General features: G+C 25.8%; 5 protein-coding genes across 6 annotated transcripts; 4 read left to right on the top strand and 1 right to left on the bottom strand.

Annotated features, from left to right (window-relative positions):
- Positions 1 to 1,145: 1,145 nt before the first annotated feature.
- LOC112600952 (phosphatidylinositol 3-kinase regulatory subunit alpha-like) lies at positions 1,146 to 8,870 on the top strand. The gene is made up of 3 exons (XM_025348315.1): positions 1,146 to 1,499; positions 7,205 to 8,042; positions 8,104 to 8,870. The coding sequence occupies exons 2-3, from the start codon at positions 7,243 to 7,245 to the stop codon at positions 8,627 to 8,629; spliced, it is 1,326 nt and encodes a 441-aa protein (XP_025204100.1). The 5' UTR covers positions 1,146 to 1,499; positions 7,205 to 7,242; the 3' UTR covers positions 8,630 to 8,870.
- A 1,980-nt stretch (positions 8,871 to 10,850) lies between these two features.
- Positions 10,851 to 11,497, top strand: LOC112600173 (smad nuclear-interacting protein 1). Its single transcript, XM_025347344.1, has 2 exons — positions 10,851 to 10,896; positions 10,941 to 11,497. Exons 1-2 carry the CDS (start codon positions 10,851 to 10,853, stop codon positions 11,495 to 11,497), a joined length of 603 nt encoding a protein of 200 aa, XP_025203129.1.
- Positions 11,498 to 11,963: 466 nt separating this feature from the next.
- On the bottom strand, positions 11,964 to 15,357 carry LOC112600936 (SET and MYND domain-containing protein 4-like). 2 transcript variants are annotated; one of them, XM_025348304.1, is made up of 7 exons: positions 14,362 to 15,357; positions 14,068 to 14,305; positions 13,500 to 13,621; positions 13,233 to 13,326; positions 12,694 to 13,172; positions 12,312 to 12,463; positions 11,964 to 12,244 (listed from the first exon to the last, which is right to left on the bottom strand). In XM_025348304.1, the coding sequence occupies exons 1-7, from the start codon at positions 14,872 to 14,874 to the stop codon at positions 11,998 to 12,000; spliced, it is 1,845 nt and encodes a 614-aa protein (XP_025204089.1). In that variant the 5' UTR covers positions 14,875 to 15,357; the 3' UTR covers positions 11,964 to 11,997. The 2 variants fall into 2 exon arrangements, with proteins under 2 accessions (XP_025204089.1, XP_025204081.1); XM_025348296.1 differs by having other exon boundaries at positions 12,694 to 13,326.
- Positions 15,358 to 17,203: 1,846 nt separating this feature from the next.
- Positions 17,204 to 17,925, top strand: LOC112600928 (THAP domain-containing protein 1-like; the record flags this gene model as incomplete). The annotated part of the gene is made up of 1 exon (XM_025348284.1): positions 17,204 to 17,925. A coding segment is annotated over one exon (564 nt), but the record flags the coding sequence as incomplete, so codon positions are not given.
- Positions 17,926 to 18,882: 957 nt separating this feature from the next.
- LOC112596054 (U4/U6.U5 tri-snRNP-associated protein 1) lies at positions 18,883 to 25,030 on the top strand. Its single transcript, XM_025341524.1, has 16 exons — positions 18,883 to 19,279; positions 19,697 to 19,960; positions 20,030 to 20,220; positions 20,318 to 20,446; positions 20,511 to 20,627; positions 20,709 to 20,847; positions 21,388 to 21,536; positions 21,598 to 21,715; positions 22,613 to 22,755; positions 23,650 to 23,784; positions 23,859 to 23,940; positions 24,004 to 24,205; positions 24,334 to 24,477; positions 24,555 to 24,636; positions 24,713 to 24,840; positions 24,899 to 25,030. The coding sequence occupies exons 1-16, from the start codon at positions 19,066 to 19,068 to the stop codon at positions 24,927 to 24,929; spliced, it is 2,268 nt and encodes a 755-aa protein (XP_025197309.1). The 5' UTR covers positions 18,883 to 19,065; the 3' UTR covers positions 24,930 to 25,030.
- Positions 25,031 to 26,078: the final 1,048 nt, after the last annotated feature.

The following is a 26,078-nucleotide window of genomic DNA, read 5'->3' as shown; positions in this document are numbered from 1 at the left end:
GCAAATAATTAAACATTGTCATTTTTTTAAATAATAAAAAAAATAAATATAGTATTTTGACTTCTGAAATTTTATAAATTGCATAATATTTCAATCAGTTTCATTTAAAGTCTTACAAATTTGAAATCCTTTTAATTATATTACTATAAATCTAAGAATAGTAATGAAATAAGAATTGCTTAAGAATTGTATCTTTTTATTTTGGTATTAGGTATGTAACTTATTACCAGTAATTACTAATGTATTTATTTTTTAAAAGTTCTTAAGTAGAATACTAAATAATAGAAATAAACATTAATGATTTCTTTTTTTTTTTTATCAGTAATTAGTTTTTGATGTATGCTTACATATTTCGGTTCTGGTTTTAGATGATAAATGTAGTAGGATCATTGATTATAGAATTATAATTATAATATTAAATTATATTATAATATTATTAATATAATTAATAATCAATGAGTAGGATGCAGAAGTTTGTGGATGTTAGTGGTGTGTATGTTGGAACCTTGAAGGTCCTAATGCCAAACCGAAACTGTATTCCTGTAATAGTTTCGTCAATTATCCCTATTAAGTAATGACCTAATCCCTTTCTTATTTCTTTTCTGTAATTGCAATTCATGAATTATCTATGCTAATCACAGATCCTACAGTCTAGTTAAAATATTCTATAGCATCAATCATCAGTATTTTATATAATGAGTAACTATTTAATAAATTTAAAATAATACATAAAATGTATATTATAAAGATTCACTGACGTATAAAAATTATTTTATAATACTTTTACATAATTTAATATGAGGAGAGAGGGTGTGTAATAATTAAATTATAAATAATGAACAAAAACAACTTTGGCGCGTATAATGCTAATTGCTATTATAAATTATAATAGTAATAACGTAATCACGTTATTCGAAGTTTCGGTTAATCAGTGTGGCCTGGTTCAAGGTTCGAATTAGCCCTTTTTTTTTAAATCGGTAATTTTTTATTGTTTTGTTTCCAAGCCGTGTGATGTTTTAAACGCCTTGATTAAACACCGTTGATCGATTTTTCGATCCATGAGCGGACATAGGTAACATTGATGACTATACTTACGCAATAGGTGCATGGATAAAATGGTTATACCGGTCCAATGTTGCCGGTAACATTGTGTGACGTCAATCGCAGCGCTTTGATCTGCGATACCTGTTGTCCTCGGATCCTAGTCCGGTTTAGGCCTTTGTACACTATATAACCAAATTTTTTCTTTTCTAATTATTTCGGTTTTTTTTTTTTTTTTTTTGTTTTTTCACTGTCGCTAATTTTCTGTAACGAAGTATCGTTAAGTGTTTTGTATGCCTCTTGATCGGTGTCTGCGTCGTTCGCGATAGGTTAGATAGCAGACGACAAGTGAAAACGCGACTGACCGCTGAACGAACGTATCCGTTCGTCGACTTCATCGAGATGTCATCGAGACGGGACGAAAGAAAACACAAACACGCGTCGAAAAGACACGAAGAGTGAGTGTCAATATAATCAAAACTTAGATAGGTGTTTTTGTAGATATCTCTTTGTACTTACTGTTTAGGATTGCGGTAGATACTATCGATAGGTCTACCTGTTGTGAAGTCATTGAAATGTCGGTACTGATCCGACTTGCGCTTGTTGATCGAGTTTAGTTTTTATTTTTCATTTACGTATGTCGCTGTTATATTCATTGAATACTGTCAATTGTAAGAGTTTCCGGTATTATGACGATTTATTTCGTTTTAACACTATGTTAAATTCAACGATTTTGCTTGTTATGCTAATTATAAATGTCCTTGTCTACTATCTAAACCCAGTAAAACAGTTTGTTTTAAATCTTTAATGTAAACGAATGAAGTTATGCTGTGTAAGTTTTCGTAATATTTTTTTGCTATGAATTTTGTGTAACTTGCAATATAAGAGTACCTATTTATGAGGCTATAGAATTATGTATACTTTTATTACACTTATGAAAATGGAGTGTATTATTGATTAGGTGCCTAAGTAAACAATTTAATTGCTGCAAATTAATTTAATTTCAGTTTTAGTTTGTATTCAATTAATTCAATACTTTTGTGTAATCTTGTCTTATATCTACATTTTTTTTGTTTACTAATATTTGATTTCACCACTTATTTTTGTCACATTATTAATATAATTGATAGGAAATTACCATTTGTTGAGATTAGTTAAGTTAATTTATATGACTATTATTTTTTTTTTTATACCTTGGAAATTTAAGTGGGTATTGGTTAAGCAGTTAAGCTATATACCTCACTTTTGCTTGGAAAAAATAAATAAATATAAAATACAGCACTTGATGTATCTCGGTTTTAGTATGCATTAGTTTACAGACAAATCGTTAATAGCGTTCTTTGTTTTGTTAATTAATTTTACCGAGATAGGTCACCCACCTGTTAAGTATGCTTGGTATATTTTCAAACATAATTTAAATTACTCTCTTAACTTAAATTATATTTCTAAAAAGAATCTCTGAAACTTGTCAAAATTGGTCAAGTATTTTTTTGAGCTAATAAACTAAATACAAGGCTAAAAATATATGGAAATCACACTTTATTGTTTATTTCAATGACAAAAATAAATAAATTATTATTATTATTTTTTTTATCGTAAAACAGCATTCTCATAACTTTCTTTTTTAAATTTTATTTTTAATACTAACGATAATTCTATTTATAAATACATTTTTATAATATTTTTATAAGCCACTCTGGACTAATCTAAGGATTGAAGAAATAAGTTTAAATCACCTTTTGAGTTTCTAGGAATCTAATATTTCTAATTTTTACTAAAACCAGTGCAATAGTTTTTGCGATTAGCACATTCAACATAATTCTTTATTTTTATAATATTATTAAAGATTGTAGATAAATTTATTATTTAAAACTACTTATATCTATAACCTTATAGATAGTATTCAATCATCAAAATTATATTGATATATTTTTTACAATCATTCTCATTGTTATAATATATCAGCTCTTGATTTTACTCCTAATAGGTATAAACCTTTTTAAACTATTGTCAACTTTTAAGTTCCTTATCTCAGTAAAGTAGTACTGTACTATTTAACCAATGTAATTAAATTTTTTCAGTGTTTAACCCTATCATCTAATATATATAATATATAGTGTCATGTATATGAAAATTTTCTTTTATTCCTAATTATGATAAGTTGTTGATTAGCTGTTCATTTTTCTTATGGAACTTCACTCTTCTGAAGATTTCTCTAAAATGTCTACTTATTTCTATTTCAAAAATAAGATTATTTTGTACTACTTAATGTATTTTTAATGTCTTTACCAATACAATTAGTTGACTGAAAGTTAAATATAATCATTTATTTAGATTTTTTGATCCGAATTAGTATATTTAATTATTTGGTTATTCACAATAACATGTATACTTTGGGCTTGGAAAATTCCTTTAAAAAAGGAATTAAATCATATTCATCTGTTATAAAAAAACTAAATTGTTTGTCATTGCTGCCTTAAAAAGGATCTACCTAGTTCCTTTTCATTGTTTCTAAATAAAAGTGCATATACTGCAACAGTAGCTGTAAAATTCTATTTTTCAACAAGGCAATAAATTGTTTTTCACTGTATTTTAATGCAACAGTGTGTGGAGTTACTTAATTATTTTAAAATTGAATTTATATGATTTTTAATAATAAATAAGCAAGTCAATTTATAGAGATATTAAAACATATAATTTTAAACTTAGCAAATAACAACTAAAAATTATATTTAGTTTTCATAATAATACTTTTATTATCTCAATATTTACTAATTAAATTAAAAACATTGAACTAGTATACAATATGCATAGTTATAACTTCAAATGTTATGTATCAAGGTTTAATTTAATTTAATTTTAGTACTAATTTTTAATAGAAAAATTATTTAAATTTCCTATTTTTAAGATTTAATTAATAAAAATAATTGTTCTATTTCTCTAAGAAATTAATAAAATACCTTATATTTCATCATATAATTAGAGAACTATGTCTGAATTAGTCCTTGAAAATTGAACAAAATTGTTGAATCCGTTATTGTATTACTAATAATTGTTAATTGTGATCGGTCAGTGTAATTAAAGGCAGTGTGAGGTAGTGATTTGCAAACTTGGACAAGTTTTAATCAAAGCACAGGTATTTTTTCTTGTGGGCCAGGATATACCTATATAGTTTATAGTAATCAACAGACTGATTCTTAAATAAATTGAGAGTATCATTTAGTAACAATAAATCTGATTTATCTAAAGTAGTAAATGAAACTGACTTACTTACCAAAATTGATTCTTATTTTAAATTATAAACATGATCAAAACTTTATTTTTAACTTTTCTGAATCACTCTTGCTTCTTAGGAGACACCTTTAATTAGCATACCTATATAACATAAAACATAATATAATATAATATGTTTGTAGTTCAAGTAAAATAAACCCGAGTAAAGCTAAACAATTCTCCATTGTATAATTTAATTATTAATTAAAACTGGTTTCCTGCATGATGTAGTTTTTGTATTAAAAATTAAATTCTAGTTCTCACAATTTTATTAAATATGCTAAATGTGAGAGATATGTGGATTTGGTATCAAATTATGCTTTCAATTATAATGTATATTACACTTATTCAAGTTAAGAAACACAATCGAAAATACCAGTGCACAAAGATGTGACTAGATTACATTATGGCAGGTATTATGAATGGTTGACCAGTGGGAATGACAAATTAGTGTTACCTGACCTCTGGTCAACAAAAATTGGTTGCCACTGACTCTGTTTTTTTAATTTAAATAGAATACCTATAGTAACTTAATTTATACCTGTTAAAATTGAAAATTTTCTTATTTTAGATTCTGAAAATTAGTATTGATTTTACAATTAGATTTTTTTTTCTTTTGTTTTACATCATATTTTAGAGCAGTTAATTTGCTTCAATCGTCAACATCAAATGTGGTCGCAAATTTGGTCCAATTAGTGTTTTGAGGTGTATTTTCATTATTTTTCTTTGATAATTTGGAAAAACGATCACTAAAAATGAACTAAATATGTTTACTCACCTGTTTGTGACAACATTTTTTTTTAATTTAGAAAGAACTATCTGTACATTTTTTATCAAATATTTAAAATAGCTATAATTTAATATTCAAAACATTTTGGCATTGAGCTATTTATAGATATTTAAAAATTTCTACTTAATAATTTTTTTTTTTTTGTTAAATCTACTGAATTAAGAAAGTACTTATAATATGGACTATATTTAAAGATAGATGCTGATCCACTTGTCTCCTTAACTCGTAGTTGTTTTTTGTGTATACATACAATTATTTATCATTTTAACATCTTATACAGTTTTCAATTACTAAGTACACTCGAGATTTTTACTTACTATATAATAGAATTCACTGATTTTTTACTTATAATTACTGTTTATTCAGAGTTAAAAATGCATATTTTTCTGTTATTTTTTGCATTATTATAAGGTGTAGGAAATGTAAAATATCTATTTTTTTAATATTTAACTAACAAACAAAAATTATAATATGCCTATATTCCTGCATATATTCATAAAATAATTTTTTAAGAATTGTGTTAAAATATTTGTGTGCCGAAGACTTAAATCTATATTATTACACATCTATTTAAATCTTTACAAAAAATATGCTTTTTATTTCAAAATTATATTGAATATTTTAGTTTCAAAATATTTTTATATATTCATATAATTACAGTAATTAGTTTATAACATACTAATGATTTAAATAAAATTAATTTTATTTTTTATGACATATTGAAGATTTTACCTTAGGACTGTTATCATTTATTAATTACCTATATTTAATTATTTTCTTAGATTATTAAAATATCATTGTGCAATACAATTCAAATTATACAGATTAAAATTGTATCTTTCAAGAAAAAACTGTGATTTCAGTGTAATAATATATTTAACTCCAATGATAATTAATGTGTAGGTCTTATTTTGTTTGAGAAAAAAAATATTTTTATATATATATTCATAAGTTACTTACAATAGAAATTAATTTTGATAATTATTTGGTCTAAGAAATAAGAAGGAGAAGTTAATTTTGACTAGACAAGTATTTTTTTCGATAAACTACAGATAGAATTATCTCCCATTCTTTTAGACTATTTATTGATAGTCGTGTAATTATTAAATAGGATTAATGATAAATTAATTTTAATATTGTGACTTATGTATGTATGGTTTTAAATTAACATTAATTGATGAAAAACATAATCTTGTATTAGAATGTGTGATACCAAATTAATTATATTTTTTTTATTTTCATAAAAATGATTGAATCTAAGTATATGTTTTCAATAAAGTATCCTACAAAGTATAAAGTTTTTACATAGCTAGGTATTCTGATTTTCATAGTTAATATTCTGGTTAATATTAATGACATCCAGCTGATAGAATTTTTCTACTACTAGTAAGAATCGTATTTAAATATACTTCCGATTCATAGTTATAATATTGCAGGCAAATTTTTTTTTTTTTAGATTATATATTAAGTATAAGGCGCTTTTAAAAATGGAGTGTTTTTGTTTATGCATCGGTACTATGTACCTAAAACTTCAATTTTGTTAACATTTTTATATTACCTAAACACAATTTTTTAACTGTCCTAGCTATACCTAAACAAATGTATACTAAAATAAAAATATTGAAAATTTAATTATTATTATTATTATTATTATTATTATACTGTTGTTATTGTTAATTTACATTATTTGTTGTGTACTCAAGTGATTTCTCTTAAAAAAGTGTGAAAACATCAATATCAAATTAGTTTTTAATATATAACTATAAATTAAAAAATAATATATATTTTTTATAAGTGTAATTTTCTAGAATTTGATGGCAATTTGAAATTGCTTATTACATTTTGAAAAAAAAAAACTGATGAATCATTTAGTTAACGCCGATGTAGTAAGCATAAACGCTCCTGGTAAGTGTTAATTAAACTAAAACTAAACTTTTATATGAGGTTAATCTATATTCAATTATATTAAAACAATGATAGGGTAATTCATTTTTTTTGTCATATTATAAATAATATTAATATCTGTATTTTTTTATAAAACTTCAATAATTTTATGTCAATTTGTTGATCAAACATTTATTCATACATTTTTTATTTCAGAAATCCTGCTGTTCGTTGACAATTAATTGTAACAGATTATGGTAAAAGCCCATGAGTCATGGAGCACCATGCCTCCAACAGGCGCACCGGCTTTACCACCTCGTAAATTATCACAAACTAATCGCCCTCAATCTGTCGAATCAATTTCGACCAGACTGCAAAATCCATTACAAGAACCCAGTTGCATAGAAGAAGCAGAATGGTATTGGGGTGATATAACCAGAGATGATGTACAAGAAAAACTTACTGATATGCCTGATGGTACGTTTTTGGTTCGAAATGCATCCAATAAGGCTGGAGAGTATACATTGACATTAAGGAAAGGAGGAACTAATAAATTAATAAAAATATACCATAAAAATGGAAAATATGGTTTTTCAGAACCTTACAATTTTTCTTCTGTTATTGATCTTGTGAATCATTATCGTAAAGTTTCTTTGTCACAATATAATGCAACATTAGATGTGAAACTATTGTACCCTGTGTCCAGATTTCAACAAGATGAAGAGTTTGGTACTTGGAAAAGTTTAAATGTAGACGTTGTATGGATGCGTTTGATTGATTTGCTTAAAGATATTTTGAAAAAATCTATTTCATATGAAGAATTATCTAAAGAATTTCAGGCTGCAATGGCCGATATATCTGCGATGCGTATGGGATTGCAACAATACCAAGAGGTGAATAGAATGTTTGAAGATCAGCTAAGAGTACACGATAAATTTCTTAAAAAAGCTGAACGTCATGAAGCTGATAATCTAATTGAAAATATTGAAATAGTAAAAAAACGAATAAAGTTACTACTAGATGGCAAAGCGCTACTTGAAGACAAATTATACACGTAAGTCTAATTTTAAATATATAATATGATATTTGATATTAATTAGTTATTTTGTTTTTAGACAAGTGGCTTACAGTCAGACATTAGAGCGGGAAATGTATCAGTTAAAACAAGAAGGTGCAGTAGTCACACGTCAAAAACATAAATCAGTTCAGTGGTTATTGTCCCATGGTGTTGCTTTAGATGCAATTAATCGAGTATTAAATGGCACCGATTGGAACACATGTAAACCTGAAGACATTCAGCTACCTCTGAATCTCTCTCATTTAGATGAGGGTACTTGGTTGCTTCAATCCTGTTCACGTGCAGATGCCGAACGTCTGTTAAATGGCAAGAGAAATGGAACATTTTTGATACGACCCAGTCGTACAGGGCAATCAGCATTATCTATAGTTTGCAATGGAGTTGTCAATCATTGTATAGTATATAGAACTCCAAAAGGATTTGGATTTGCTGAACCTTACAATATATATTCTTCTCTAAAAGATCTAGTCATGCATTATTCTCAAACTTCCTTAGAAGAGCATAATGATTCTCTGACTACTACATTAGCTTACCCTGTGTTAGCTTCAAATGACAAAAAATAAAATGAGTAGTATATTACCAGTATCAACAGGCACATAGTGTTAATGCAATTTGGTGATTCAATTGTTGTGATAATAATTATCTTTTAAATGTTAATTATTTATTAGTATTAACGAGTTATTTAATAAGGAGCAATATTTTTCATATAAGTGTGCATTTATTAAGACATATTATTGATGAAATTATATTTTAACTTGTTTATATTTATTATACCAATACAAACTTGTTTTCTTTTGTGTCCAAATTTTTATGTAAAAATGTATTTGTGTATAGTATACATTAAATTATGTTAAAAATTATTAATTTATACATTTTAACAAATTATTTTTCGTTAAAAATAAAAAATGTGTTTTTATTTTTGTATTCTAATATAATAGAATAACAACAGTGGCAATACATTATCTTCAATGAGTGATACCATTTATCATTTACATGTACATACATAAATATAACAATAATTTTTGATGTTAAAAGCATAATTGTGATAAGTAAATTAAATTGTTTTTACCATTTAATACTCTTTCAAGTATATATTTTTTGTTATTTAATAATAAGTGTAATAGAACATGATAATGTTATAACGATGAGTTATACAACATAAGATATAATTTGTTATAAGTTATAGGAACTACTTTCCCAAATAGTACTCTAAATATTTGTTGGTAGTAACTTAAAATCAGAAATGGAAAATAATCAGGTGAAAATAAGCTGAAGGTTAATGTGGTAATAATATTGATAAAATTCACTTAATAAACAGTAGTAATATCAAAAAATATCTTGCATCCTGTTGTTGCTTGTACCTTTTTTTTTATTTACTAAAATTATCCTCAAAAGTTTTTATGTCTAAACACAATAATCGGCTAATGATCATTCATAAATGACTGGAAATTGAAACAAATATTCCAATAGTTCTAATAATATGATTTATTATAAGTTTAACTATTTTGCGACAGGCTGGCTGTGCGTAGATACAGAATGAAAAATAAATTGCGTACATAGAATTATAAATATACACATAGATTACAAATCATGTATTTTATTCTTGCATGACTAGGTCGACAAAAAGTATTAAAGGAAGGGGTTGGATTTTCAAACTGTTAACGGTTCATTGCTGTATCGCTTGTACCCTTTACTTGTATTTTAGTTAGTAGTATCGTCAATACAGATAGATATCTATATTTGCCCTTTCAGTTTCTAAATTCCAACGGTAAATATATATTTTTATCTTATAGTTACCTGTTAGGATAATAACACTACTGATTACTGACAAAGGTTTGTTTAACGTTATTTTTTTTACGCGATTAATGAACAATTATTTTAAGACTATTAATCAAGTCAGAGGTAAATTGTCATTAGCATCATTTCAATTAATAAAATTTGATAACTGAAATCAAATTCAGGGTTGATTGGTATAGTATTGGAAATCAGTTCAGTAAAAATTATTTTTTATTATTTATTTACTATTATATAAGTGCCTAACTTAATTTAAATAATAAATTGACACGCACATATTATCATGTCTAAAATAACTACTATTATTATTAGGAATTGGAGTCGTACAAAATAAAACAATAATCTGAAAATTGACCGACTATATAATACGATACGGACATAGTCACAGACAATTCGTGATAGTGAATGTCGTATCTCATCCATCAACATTTTTGAGTGTCAGACTTCGTAATATTATCTTGAATATTTGTTGGTACCATTTTTAAAGACTTCCGCATTTTTTTGACGTTTTTCAAGTAAGATTATTTTTTAGGTAGTTACTTATTATTCCTCACTTATAACTGTTAGTTTCCCTATTGTATTATTTTTTTTTCATGTATTTATTTATTCGGTTTTTAACACTAAAACAAGGTAATGAATAATAATAGATTAACGTCACGTCGTATTTTACATCACCAGTCTATGTAGCACTTGTGAATTATGATGGTTTTTTATAACAAATTTCAAACTTGAAATTGTATTTGTGATTTTAATAAAAATCTTAGTATCTTGGCTCTTACCAGAGTGTATAAAATATCGTTTAACTGCTTTTCTCTTGGTCATCAAATGTTCAAATGGTCCAAAATTTCTAGATAAACTTTAAAATTACAATTAATGAATTTTAACTTTTTTATTTTAGAGAGGGCAATTATGACCGCCGAAAGCCATACAAGTATCGTGATAATAAATCACCTGAACGACAACACCGAAGACATAATTCAAATTCCGATGATGATCGTAGAAAAAGACCGAGGAATGATAACAGGGACAACTCAAGGCATCATAGCAATTTAGATTCCGATCACCAATGGGGAACCAAAGACTCATCTAGTGATAAGAAACCAGTAGTAAAAAAAGAAGAACCAAATTTTCAAACTACTGGCAAATTAGCCGAGGATACAAATACTTTTAATGGTGTAGTTATAAAGTATAGCGAGCCAGCTGAGGCGAGAAAACCTAAACGACGTTGGCGATTATACCCATTTAAAGGAGAGAAACAATTACCCGTGTTACACATACACAGGCAAAGTGGATATTTACTCGGACGTGATCGAAAGGTGGCAGATATACCAATAGATCATCCGTCATGCTCAAAACAGCACGCAGCTCTTCAATACAGGTTAATTTCAGCCAAAAAAGATGGACGCCATGTTAGATGTATTCGGCCATATATTATTGATCTAGAATCGGCTAATGGCACTTATGTTAATAATCAGCGTATAGATTCAAAAAAGTATGTGGAATTGATGGAGAAAGACGTCATTAAGTTTGGGTTCAGTTCTAGAGAGTATGTGCTTTTACACGAACATAGCACAGACTCTGGAGATGACGATAGTCTTGCTGAAGACAATCCAAATGAGGAATCCAATGCAAATTGAATGCAAAACTTGTCTTCAGGAATTAAGAAATTTCCTTATTTTTTTTTTAAACTGTAAATAAAATAATTTTGATACAAAATAAATCAAACAAAGATCAACATATTTCTTGTGTCATAAATAATTTTCTTTGCACAATGAAATAAAACTTTTTTTTTGTGTATATAATACTACAATGAATATTTTTGTAAACAATTTCATGACCTGATAATAAAATAAGTTTTATTATGTATTAATAATATTCTTATGCCTGTTATGAACACTACAATTTTTATACTTTATTTAAAAGTTTAAGAAATTAAATGTGAATAATTCTAACAATGCCAATAATGGTTTAAACAAGTTTTTGATTTGTCATATCAAAAGTTAAAATTTTGTTTATAATAAAATAATATTCAATCTCAACGTTTATAAAAATAAAACTTCTTTATTCTTGGTTATTACATATAAGTTAAAATTTTCTTTATTTATAAAAAATACTCAACCATTGTATTTATAATAACTTAATAATCTTCAATAATAAACTTATTGGCTGTCCAATAGAGAATTTCTTTAATAGTTTCCTGGCAGTCACAATACTCGCCTATTGGTCTTTTTATATTATTGTAAAGAAGTTTTAAATGAGAGTACAAGAACTGAATGTATTGGAGACCATCACATTCATTTGTTTTAATTTTGTTAATTATTTCGTACAATTTAATCGATGATTTTTCTATTAAGTGTGAACTGATGTCAGTAAATATTATATATCTGTAAGGAAATTAAATAATTGAAAGTATAACCCAATAGGTAAATCAAGATAAATATTATTTCTTACTCTGATTGCGGTTGATTGGATAATACATTATACATTGGCCAATTGTCTTCACAGGATGAACATTCACAATGAAAACAATATTGCTTTTTAAGTATTTGTTGTCTAGTTTCTTTTGGATGTGTAGCATACAATAATCCGTAGTTATCAAAAATCTAAAAATAAAAAGATATTAGTAATGTTAGGTTAACATGCTTAAATAAGTACCTACTAAAAATCAAATCTAAATAGTTTAAAATTGATTAAATACAAAAATAATGTAGTAAAAAGAAATGTACAATATATAATTGGATATGGGTATAATTTTTACAAATATAATTTAAATTAAAACCATACAAATTTTTAAACAATTTTTATACTTCAGTAATGATTATAAAATTATTACCTGCGAGTTTTTAGAAATAGGTTGAATTGCTGTGAGGACTATAGTTCCATTGTAGTTGTGTCTTACTACGTTAGGATCACAATGATGATTTAACAAGCTCAACACTGGCATTAACAAAGAAGCAACTGGCATAAATTTATTTTCATGTATAAGACTCCATGTCTTATGATTTGGGGGTTGTGTTATACCATGAGCATTAGAGGAAACAGCACATATTATATGAACTAATGATTCACCAACAGTACCTAGTTGATGATCCGGTATTTGTAAGCCCGCTAATTTCATAATCGAAACCATACTAGCAGCATAACAATTTCTTAAAAATAGATCACTCACAGTTCTTTTAGTTTCATTTCCTTCCAAAGTGTATACAGAACAAAATTGGTCAGATAAATATTTGCCATTATTAAAACCTCGCATCATCGGATCACTAGTTTCAGCATTCAAAGCAAGTACAGTAGCAATATACTTATCCAATCCTAAGTTACAAATGGATTTTAAGAATATGTAAAGTGATAAATGTTCCATGTGATCCATACTTGGCCAATTATTAAATGTTGAAAATATAGAACATTCATATTTATGACCATTCTCATAAGATTTTACTCTACAAGTTTCATTACAGTAAATTACCTGTTGAACAATATACATATTTAATAATTTTGTTAGCAATAATCATATTTATTTTTCAAATATGGCAATTAATATACATATAAATATATATGTTTTGAATAATTTTGAAAAAAAAGACCAATTAATAATTCATTTTTTTTAGTAGTTATAATGTAAATATCATAAATTCTTACCAAAGTACATTTTAAACAAGGTATGCCATTCAAACAACGTTTAAAACAGTTTTGGCAGTTATATTCATAGGATTCTCGTCTGAGTACTCCTGCATAAGGTTTTTCAATAGCAAGAACATCTCCTAAAATATAATTAGATTATTTATCAAATTAAACTTATGGTTTTATTAATAAATAAAAAAAAAAATAGACATAAGTGAAAATTCCTTGTAATGTTACTTCACTCTATTTATCAACATTTTAAATGTTTAGGAATTAAAATTTATTTGTTTAGTTATATTATATTTAATTATTTTAATTATATTTTAATATTAAAAAAATATTTATTTTTATTTCAATAATGAACTAGGAGTTGTAAGAAGCTACTTAAAAATCTGGAGTTTGAAGAAGATCCATCAATAAATATGAACAATGTAAGATATTAGAATTAGGTAAACGTATCTTAAATTTTCAACAATAGCTAATAATTTATTAAATAATTTAAGTTCTCTTCAAACAACTTAGCTAGTTTGCTGTAAAGGTTAATCAGTTACCTGCTAATTTGTCATATATTCATTTAGTCATTTACCTGGATTAATATCAGATGAAACAACCAAACATCTGCCCATTGATTCTGAATATTTCATTTTGACAAATTTGGACAATGCTGGAATATTTCTGTTTGGACCTCCTAATAATTTAATTAAATTTAGTTGATTATTTGTATCTTTTTTATTGGTTTCTTTCAAAAGCCTTTTAATTTGCATTTCAATATCTTTTTTATTTTCTTTAGACAGCGAAGCTCGAGATAAATGATACAAAAGTTCCTTGAAAAAAAAAAATACTTAGTATTATAACTTGTAATAGTTTTTAGTATACTTGCTTTAAATTTTAATTTGGCTTGTGAAGTTTTCCCCATAAGTTGTAGACATTTTACTTCTCTTTCATATAACTTGTAGGCTAGTTCAATAGGATAATTTTTTGCTAAAGCTTGGTGAATGTCATGAATACAAGCCTCATATTCTTCTAAATAATAGAGAGCAGCTGAACGATTTGCCAGAGCAAACACAAAGTCTTTGCTATCAATTTTTGCAGTCATAACACATTTATTGTATTCACAAAAAGCGGAGATATAGTCCTTGTTTTGAAATTTTACATTTGCATCTGCTCTGATTAATCGAGCTTTTTTGTTACATTTGGGATTTGTCAATTTACACTCCATAGGTAATTTATTATATTTTTTAAGGATGTTATATGTATACAAGAATTTATCCGCAGCAGTAGGTAATTTTGCAAACGCAATATATACCTCACCCATTATTTCATTTTTTTGAAAACAATCGGTATAATATAAATCATTAGTGTAGGGTAAAACGTCGTGGTTTAACATTTCCATAGTGTTGAATTCACGAAACACGATGAATAATAATTTAAATTTAAATACTAAATAATTTACACTATACGATAAGCATCAACAATAGGTATTCGAAAACATTTAATAAATATAATAGCCAATAGGTTAAAACTTGTTGACACTATAATCCGCGTAATCAATAAAAATGGAAATGAAATCGAATGTGTAACACAAAACGCACTATTACAAAAAAAATGAATAATACAGTAATTGAAACCTGAAGACGAGTTCGAGATGTTTAAGTGCTTAACAATCACAAAGCAGACAACTATTTAGCGAGTGGAGACCATACAAGTCACAATCATTGAAAACTTGAATAAAGACAAAATAAAAATGTTTGTCATAGATTATTACTTGGACGTAAAATCTCAATTCACTGTTTAAAAGTACTCATAAATCATGACTGTTTAGTTTTAGTATAATAGAATTAAAGTGTTTAGGCCGTTTAGGGTACGGATTTCGGGGTTTGAGCAGTAGCCACTAGCCGCCAATTGGGCAACGTGCCATAGCTGCATGCATTCCTACTATTGAACACACGTCATATAATACACATATAAATTATAAGTCATGTAACAGACGCTCCCGCTCCTGCACCTCGCCCCACTCAAAGTACGTGAAATAAATATAGAAAAGGATATTATGGAACTTAAATTAGAATAACAAGCCTTTAGCCTAGAAGTACATTTATATTAATAAAAATATCTATTTATGTTATTTATGTGCACATGTTGTTCCATACTTCTGCGCATGTGTATAGGACAAACCAGGTTGCGCATAAAACTCTTATTATTATCGTATCGTATTATCAATAGTATCGTGATAATAAAATGTCAACAATCAATAACATTTGAATAGTTATCACTTGTCAGACGTTGTTATTTGTTTGCTTGTTTGTCAATACTCAATTGTGAATTTGTGAATTGTTTTTACTTTTTAATACTATAATAATATTATACTGTTATTATCCCGTGTATTAACAATGACTACCTTTATGTAAATTGTATGAATTTACATTTTCTATAAATAAGCATTTAAACTTTTAATAAAAATATGTATTTTTGAAATATCAAAATCGAATAACGCTACAATTTCTTACAATCAAATACCTCATACCTGTGTAGCTATAATACATGGATTATATTTTAGTCTAACTATACCTACACCACTTAAAATTATAACTTGCGTTAGACTACTGATAAATATGTATTAAGTCTAGACTATTTTTTATAATAATTAATAGGGCTTGGGATTTGGGACTATGTGCTTAAAATCAAAAATATATGTACATATTTAAGCATCCAACAATATAAAATGTGTGTTAAGGTGAGTTATTCACAATTTATAGAAGACATAAATCATGAGTATGCTTTAAATATCAAAAAATCTATCACCGTTAACTTATTTTACTTTGGTTAGGTATAATATATTTATAATGGTTTTTGTCTTTAAGTTTCATTAGTTTAAATGCTGTCCTTAAAAACAAATACTTTCACAGAAAATTGAATTTCATAAATGTATCAATAATTTTTATACATATACAAATTTAATTTATTATGTAAATAATTAAAAAATATGCATATATAGGAAAAAAGTTGGAAATAGGTAGGTATGCTTAAATATGTGCATAAAACTTTTAAATTTCAAATCCAGACACCACAAAACAAATTTATAATGAATCAGATTTATTCTATTTTCTTTCCAGACAAATGTTTTGCAAATTTGAAATTTGCAAATGCATAATCCCGAGTCCTAATAATTATGTTACTACATTAAAATCTTAATAATATAAATAAATAAACATATTTTATGTTATCAGAAATGACAACACTGCTAAGAGGATAGCTATGACCGCACCACCCAACCCCGCCAAGGTTAGGTTAAATATTATATTAATATTATATTAATTACTATTTGCCGTCAGTACTCACTACTCAGTATTAATAATTTAATATAAATTCATACAACGCTACCTACTGGCAGCTATTATAAATAAAATTGTAGTCACCGAAAATCCCTATACCATTCTCTATCTGTCTATTCTATAATCAATAGACATAAGCCATAAGGTCTATGTAATAACCACAAACGGCACAAAGCCACAAACATTTCAAAATGTCATATACTCATATTATGCTTTTACTCGTCTCGTTTTTGTGAAACTGTCATTTTCAGTACGCATTAATTTGTAATGTTATGACTTTATGAGCTATAAATAATTTAATAAACTTTAATAATTACTTTTTAAATTTATTTAAATATGGTAGCATCGTGTTCTGCACATGGCTGTGTAAACAGACAAACAAGACACTAAAAATATATCAAAATAAATTACGTTGTTCCAACTATTAATCACAGACAACTGCTCTTTTACAGATTTCCATTACGAAATCCTGAGTGCAATGCTAAGTGGATAAAAGCTGTTGGACGAAAGGGCTTTATTCCATCAAAAAATTCACGATTGTGTAACAATCATTTTTTGAAAAGTGATTTTAAAACTTCAGTTGGTGGTACCTATAAATTGTTATTGTGTGATGATGCTGTACCATCAATATTCAACATTACTGTTATTCAAACACCAATCAAAATATATCGCTCAGAAATTTGTGAACCAACTTCAAGTCAATTAACTACTACAGAGTTCTCTACATCAGTTCAAGATGAACCATTATGTCCTACTCCAAAAAGAAATTTGTGTTTTAAAAGTGCTGAAGAAAAATCTTCATTACTCTCCACTCCTTCAAAATTAGTACTTAAAAATAAAATAATAAAGCAAGCTAACACAATTAAATTATTAAAGCAACAAATCAGACGTAAATATATTAAAATTAATGCTTTAGCAGGTCTTTTAAAGTTACTTAAAGACAAAAAGTATTAAACATGGAATCTGAAGAACTTATGTTAGACAAATTTGGAGGACTCTCTCAAGAATTATTTTCCAACATTCATAAAAATCAAAATATCGATTCAAAAGGTAGACGTTATAGTAAGATAATAAAAGAATTTATATAAACAAATATTATTTTCACATCAATAATGCACTTTAATTATTTATTTGTCTATGAATTTTATTAAATTATTTATTATTCTAAGCCTTATAGTTAAATGTTGTATATTATTCTTTTAATTGTGTTTATATATTGTATCTTTTTGTTTAAATTTGTAGTTTATCATGTTAATTTAGTTTTTATTATTATTCATGTTGTACATTAATAACTATTAATAATGATGTTTTTCTATGATATAATATAAATATAATTATATTTTCATTTTTTGTAAAGTTTAATTGTACAAATATATAATAATATGTCTACCGTACAAGTTATAATACTACAATTTTTGTATTGAATTAAATAGAAACTTTGTATTTGATATTTGTTTTTAAGTATTAACATTTTGTTAAACTGCATTATTATTTATGTTTATGCAATTATACCCAATGTCACACATGAAATGTTGTTTACTGGGATATTTATAATATTAATTACATTTGAAAGTCAATGTTTTAAGTATTTAAATTTTAGTTAAAAGTATTGATGTCAGTTACTGATATGTATTGAATTTTTAAAAAGCAACTCACTTTTTTATACAAATTTTTGTATTTTGTTTAGACTAAAGCAGATTAAAGTTATAATTTCGACTAGGCCACGAGATCAGTTGTAATTTCCAGAAATCAGTTAACATCACATAGTGGTTAAAAATAATAATAATAATTTCAAATTTACTATATTTATACAAAAACCAAATTCATTATTTTAATATTTCAAAATTCAAATTACGTTAAAACGTTATCAATAAACGTTATCATTACAATTTATGTAAACATTGCCAGCTTTGCACATGGCGGCGTTATTCATGCCCTCCTGCAGTGTTGTATAGGAAGTCTGATCTATGATATATCTGTGGATATATCATAAAAGTGATTCTTCCATGATGAAAAATATTATCACGGTTGTTGAACAACCAAGATTTTGTAAACATAAAAGAGATTAATACTAAATAGGAGTACTTCTTACTATATAATATTGTAAACGATGTTAAACGTTAAACGATAAAATTAATGTGAAAGAATAAAGACGAAGCGATCATATAGACGTATTCTCAACGTTTTTATTTATTTTAAACGTTCTGCGAATCATATAATTGGTATTTATTATATAGTTCCTGTTCACTACAATGGGGTCATCTAAACATAAAAAGAAGGACAGGAAGAAACGACATCATTCCAGCGATTCGTCGGACGGTGACTTATCGTCCAAACACAGGAAAAGAAGACACCCATCTAGTGATTTATCGGATGTCGATGTCTCCAATAAACATAAAAAACACAAGAAACATCATAAGAAAAAAGATAAGCCAAAGGATAAACATGCCAAGTACCACAGTTCAGGCAAGTTTTGTTAATGTCCACTAGAGCAACTAAATAATGATTTCATAATTTAAAAATTTAATTGTTTTCTTAATTAATAATTTAATTTTGGTTTATAAATTTGGTACCAATTAGTATCAAATAATATAGAACAAGTAAAATAATAGTTAATGTACCTATATAATCTCATATACTAATGACTGGTAGTTACATTATATTTAAAAAAAAAATAATAAGAAAAATATGTGTTACTGAATATAATATGTTATATACATATTATAATTTATTATTGAGAATAGTAAAAAAAAATAATATCTTCTTGAAATATTTTTTATGAAAAGTTGTGCATTTTATTACATGATTAATTTGAAATTGCTTAAATTAATTTCATTTATTTTTAGATATACATAATAATTTTGCTTTATTTTATAATTTTAGATGATGATGTTATTTTTGTACCACCGCCTCCAAAAATCTCTCGAAATGAGGCTCGTACTCCACCATCTCCTAGTCTTACACCACCACCTCCTCCTTCTATATCATCAGCATCAGACAGTCTATCTATTGATGAAACAAATAAAATTAGAGCTAAATTAGGTCTTAAGCCATTGCAGATGGATAATAAAGAGACTACTAAAAGTAGAGATGACGGTTTAGAAGTTATTGCTGGTGATGAAGGAGAATTTGTTCATAAACCAGCAGGTAATGAACAATTTAAATTTAAAAAGTGTTAATAGTTTTTATTAACTATTTGTTTTTCTAATTATTTAGTAAGCTTAACAGAAAAAAATAAAAGCGATAAAATTAAAGCAAGAATAGCTGAGAAAAAAGAAAAACGTTTGATCGAAAACAAAATATTAAATGTTAAAAAGTTAGCAGATAGTGATTCAGAAGAAGATGCTGTTAGTTGGGTGAAAAAAACAAAAACAATTCAAGAAGAAATGGAAAAAGCAAAGAAAAAGGTGACTGATTAGATTTTTTTTTTAATTAATACTTGAGTTATTTTACTATTATGTTGTTTGGACTGATTTTTCAGCAATGTTTTTGTTTTGTCAAAAGGCCCAAGAATTGGAAGAAATGGACAATGTATTTGGTGTTGGTGATCTCATAGAAGAAAGCACTAAAAGTGAAATGAAGAATTTTTATTCTAGTAAACATTTAAAGGGATTAGAAGTTCAACATTCAATGGTATAAACGCAAAACTTTTGTAATTTATTTTTATTTAATTATCTAAATTTTATTTATTGTTTAGGATGAATTTGTTGAAGGAAAAGACGTTATTTTAACATTAAAAGATAAAGATGTTTTAACAGAAGATGCGGATGTTTTGGTCAATGTTAATATGGTTGATAACGAAACATATAAACAAGTAATAATATAATGTTTAATTACATTGTATATTTGTACACACAGCTATTATAAAAATATATTATGTAAATTTTTTGTGTAGAATATTGATAGACGAAAGCAACGTCTAAATTATAGTGGTTATGATGAGTTAGAAGACATGGATGTTGATAACCCAAGCGTGGTCCTTGGAAAATATGATGAAGAAATTGAGGGATTGAAAAAAAAAAGTTTTAAACTTGGTATGTTATCAAATTTATGTTATAAACATTATTAGTTTAACAAAAATAACTAATAAGTGTTGTTATGTTTAATGTAAATCCAACTAAATTTTGGTCAACATTTTTTTTTAAATTTAACCAATTCATTTTTTTTTTTTTTATCTCAATCAAAATTAATTTTAAAATTTACATTAATTTAACCATACTTTGAAAAAATTCTAAAGTATTCCAAAAAATGTAATTTTGATAAAATTGTAGTAAAAACACAAGTACTATAAATAAATTATTAAAATTACTTTAAATTTCTGACAATAATTATTTTTTATAATTTTATCGTTCTCTGACAAATTTAGTACACTTATCAAATTCATTAGTTCAGTTTTTCAACTAAAATATAGTATTTGGTTGGGTTAGAATATTTTTAATTTTCAATTTGTTTTTAAGCTAAATAGAATCATAATCACCCAAGTTTGATTAGGTTCAGTTAAAAGTTGAACAATTTGTAATATAACTATCAAATATAATTATTTATTATTAATTTTGTATATTAATTTCTTTTAGGTGTAGATGAATACAAAGTAAAACGAGAAAGTATAAAAGAAAAATTAAAAAAAAATTTGAATCAAGAAACTTTAAATACAACTCAATTGAAACTAGCATCTGATTATTATAATGATACTGAGATGAGTGTTAAATTTAAAAAAGTTAAGATAAATTAATTTAATAATTTACTTAAATAATAAGTTGTCATAATAAGTTATTTTTTTAAAGAAAAAAAAATTAAGAGTGAACCCGTTGAATGCAGATAAATTGGAAAGATCTTTGCGGCTTGCAAATAATAATGCCAAAGAAAATGATGATCTTGATGATATTGACGATATATTACATGGTATGTTTATTTTTAAATGATTCATTTATATTGAATGTATAGACATATGTAGATTTATTGATCATAACCTTTATGCAATTGTATTTAAACCTTTCTTATTTTAAAGGAAATGGCTTTTTAACATTAAATTTGATTTTTATCTTTCATTTGATGTAATCCTTTTGGTCATACAATTATTAGTGGTGTTAATTGAATTTGGATGGACAAATTAGCTATGTTAGAATGGTTCTTGTGCCCTGGGAATGTTTAGTGCTTAAAATAGTAAATTTAACAGTTCAAAGCTGAATTTGAATATCTAGTTATCAATCATAATTAGTGTTAATTAAACCTGGGTGGTTGAACATCAAACATTGATTGAAAATCCAAAGTTACGAATACTTGCTACATATTCAGTACAATTACAGTAAATTATTCATACATTGACAGTGCAATTATGGCCAATTATAACGAATAACATATATCACATTGTTATGGTTAGTATCAAATAGGTGTTCAATTGGTAACCATATTACATTTTACTTTTAAGGTATTTTTTTTCCATGAAATTATTTGAATAAAATACTTAAATATTCAACCAACTGTCATATGATTTAGTTTTTGTCAAAAAAAAAAAATTAAAAGTAATAATATTCAATATATTATAGTATTAAATGTATACAACTAATATTGTGTGACTTGACAAAGTGCATATACAAATTGGAATTCACTACTAGTGTTGTATTAAATTTTTGGTCTTTTTTTTTTGGTTAGGTAACCATCTAAAAATGTAACTAATACAATATGCTATGTTTTTATTACTTGTAAATTATAAGTCATATTTATTAAGTTTCTAAAATAATAGCCAAGGAAAAAAAAAATTCATAAATATTCTAAAACTACATTTTAAATATTAAATAGACCAGCCAACAGATGTCTATAATATGAAGATGGAAAATGAAGAAGATGATGATATGGGATTGCAATTAGCATTAAAAAAAGCAAGAAAATTAAAACAGTTAGAAAAAATTGAAAGAAAATGCGACTTGGTTGATACATTGGTTGTAAGTATTTTTTACTGAATAATGTTATTATTTGCTACTACATTAGTTGTTGGATAATTCAAAATTTAGGAAATCAAGTTAAAAATTTGATTTATAGAGGTTTTCGATTTACCGAGGAGTGTTCGAATAGTCGAGGAGAAAAAATTAATTTGAATTAAAGAGAGGTGAAAAATTATTGTGTGTATGTACATATTACATTTATTTTGACATTTATTTATTATACATACATACACATCTGTTATTATATTTTACAATTATTAATTGATATTTATTTATTATATTATTATATTTTATATATTAAAGAAATCTGTTAATTTTTTTTTTGTGATAAATTGCTAGTCACACTTTGGTCCATAGCGTAGTTTAAATTACTGATAGCATTGAAAATTATATCGCATCATTTTTCGTCCATTTCAGATTGCTCAAAAATTGATCTAATCTCGACAAAAGTTTAGATTAGGTTGGTAAGGTACTTTATAAACTACGATAATATTTAACCACTGTCGTTATTAGTTTCATTACGAGTACATCAAGTAGATTGTACATAATCTTTATATGTATGTACATTGTATATACATATGAACTTGCATATAAATGCATTTAAGAAAATTTGAATTATAAAGTGTGTTCTATCGACAGACATTTCGAATTATTGAGGGGACTAGAATACATGTATTTTCTTTCAATTATAGAGGTTTTCTTAGGAGAAGTGTTAAGTTCGATTTATAGAGTTTTTTGAATTATCGAGGTTTGAATTAACGAGTGACTAGTGTATTGTTAATTATCTCATTAAATAGATGTATAAATACAATAATTTAACAATTTATGAATAATATTGAGTTTAAAACTCAACAATTAATTTAATATTGCATAGTACATTTAATTTTTTTTTAGAAAACAGAATATAATGATAATGCATTAGGTGCAATTGTGTTAAATTCTACTGCTGAGTTTTGTAGAACTCTTGGAGATATACCAACTTATGGCAAAGCTGGGAATAGAGAAGAAGAAGAAGATGAATCATTAATGGTAGTTTATGATATATTGTATACAATATATATTAGGCTAAAATTATTTCAAATTATAATTTATATTTGTTTTAGGATTATGATAAAAAAAATGTAAAACAAGAACATGCAGTTAATTCTGATGAATCTAATGATGGGTGGAGAGAAGTAGAAATGGGTATTTAATTTTTTTATTTTTTTTTTTTAAAGTGTCTTTTTTAATTAAATTTATTAATTTCAGAGAAAAAGTTAATAGATCTAAAAACAATTGACAGCAAGCCGATTTTAGAACCAGAACCTGATTTGGGTAAAGGTGTAGCTGGTGCTTTAAGATTGGCTATGAGTAAAGGGTATATCGAAAAAGAAGAAAATGCTCGGCCATCTGCTTCGCGATTTGCTCATCTACAAGCCAAAAATTATTCTATTGAAGACAAAACATTTTTGTAAGTTATGTTATATTGTATTATTTTGTTAATTCCATTAAGTATGTTAAAATAAATTATTAAATAATACATTTATAAATAAGTAATTTGTTAATTTTAAATCAAATTAATTATATTCATGAATTTAGAGCTGAGGATGATAAATTAAGTAGAAGAGACAGATACAGTGGTCCTACAGTAGAGTTTAGAGAAAAAGACAGCTACAAACCAAACATAAAACTAGATTACATTGACGATGATGGTCATTTATTAAGTGAAAAAGAAGCATTTAGGTTTGTATAAATTAATATTTGAAATTATAATAAGAAATTAATAAAAATAAAAATAACACAAATTATAAATGTATTAGGTATTTGTCACATAAATTCCACGGCAAGGGTCCTGGCAAAAATAAAATAGAGAAACGTATAAAAAAAGCTGAACAAGAAGCCGTAATTAAATAATTATAATACATTTAATTTTAATTTATAAATTTAAATAATTTATTGTTATTAATTTTATTTTTAGCTTATGAAACAAATGAGTTCAACTGACACACCTCTTGGTACATTGAATATGTTGCAATCTAAACAAAAACAAACACAATCTCCTTATATAGTGTTGAGTGGAACTAAGGCAACTCATCAAAACCATGGGTAAAAATTCAATTTTTTTTATATTTAACTGAATTTAATATATTTGTGATTTTTACAGAGGATCAATTTCTAAAACAAAAATCGGCTGAGACAAACAATCATTTATTAATATTTAATATTTTATTGATGATGTAACAATGGACAATTATTGCTTTTATAATAATTAAATACTGTAAAGTTACAAAATGTATTAGATACTTATTCAATTATACACCCTTTAGATGTTATCTTATAACTTTTATGTTTTAAGACATAGCAATTGAAATATATTTTATTTACAATATTAAAATTTAAATGTTACATAATTAAAATATATTAATGTCTGGGTTTTTGGATTCGGAATACTTAACATATTGTTGTTGGTAAGAGTCTAATCAAGGTTGATAAGTTGTCTTAATTGCTCTGGTCTACTATAAAATTTTATTAGAGATGATTCAAATTGAAGTTAATAGATTTTTCTATGCTGATTTCAAATCTTATTTTCCATTTTATTCTAATACGTACAGGTTTTAAAATTAGATTGATTAAAGTTTGTCCTATAAATACCTATGTATTATATTGTATATTATATAAGTATTTCCTATTCCCAAATTTATTTTAAAATATAATTTAATTTATATTATTATCATTAATTATTCTATAATCAATGCTAATATCTTTATAGACGTTTTCTAATGATATTGTGTTGGTATTAATATAAACTCTTTATTAAATATAGTACACAAGCACGTGTTGTGTGATTTTGTGGTAGTTAATCAAACGGAGTTTCATTATGAATTATGTATGTATTAATTTTTATTTTATATTAAACGTTATGTTTTGTCTGAGTAAAAATCATCTTAATAAATTTTGTCACGTGTGTGACTCAGTTGCTACTAAAATACAATGGCGAAAAATAACAAATAATTTGAAAATTTACCAGTTATACTTTGATTGCCCATTCGGTGACCAAGATAAAGCATGGGCACCATATACTATAAGTAGCAGTGACGCAATTAAGGGGAAGGGTCCCTGGGTCTCGGGTTGTTTATAGATTCTTCACGGTAAAGTTTGAAGGATGTTTTATTGTACAACGGTAACATCGGTAACTTAAAACCACGCATACTAATTCCACATTTAGTGCATTTAAAAGAATTATACGATAATATGAAAATATTATTTGGCGCTATTAAGCACAGTAATTATTAACGGCAAATTTGCTGTGATCTAAAAACTAATAGTTATTGGTATGTTTATGG

This window comes from Melanaphis sacchari, unplaced genomic scaffold (assembly GCF_002803265.2).
Source record: "Melanaphis sacchari strain LSU unplaced genomic scaffold, SCAv2.0 Contig0_pilon_pilon, whole genome shotgun sequence".
Lineage (NCBI taxonomy): Eukaryota > Metazoa > Arthropoda > Insecta > Hemiptera > Aphididae > Melanaphis > Melanaphis sacchari.
The sequence above is the reverse complement of the archived record's forward strand: the minus strand, read 5'-3'. Positions and strand labels throughout refer to the sequence as shown.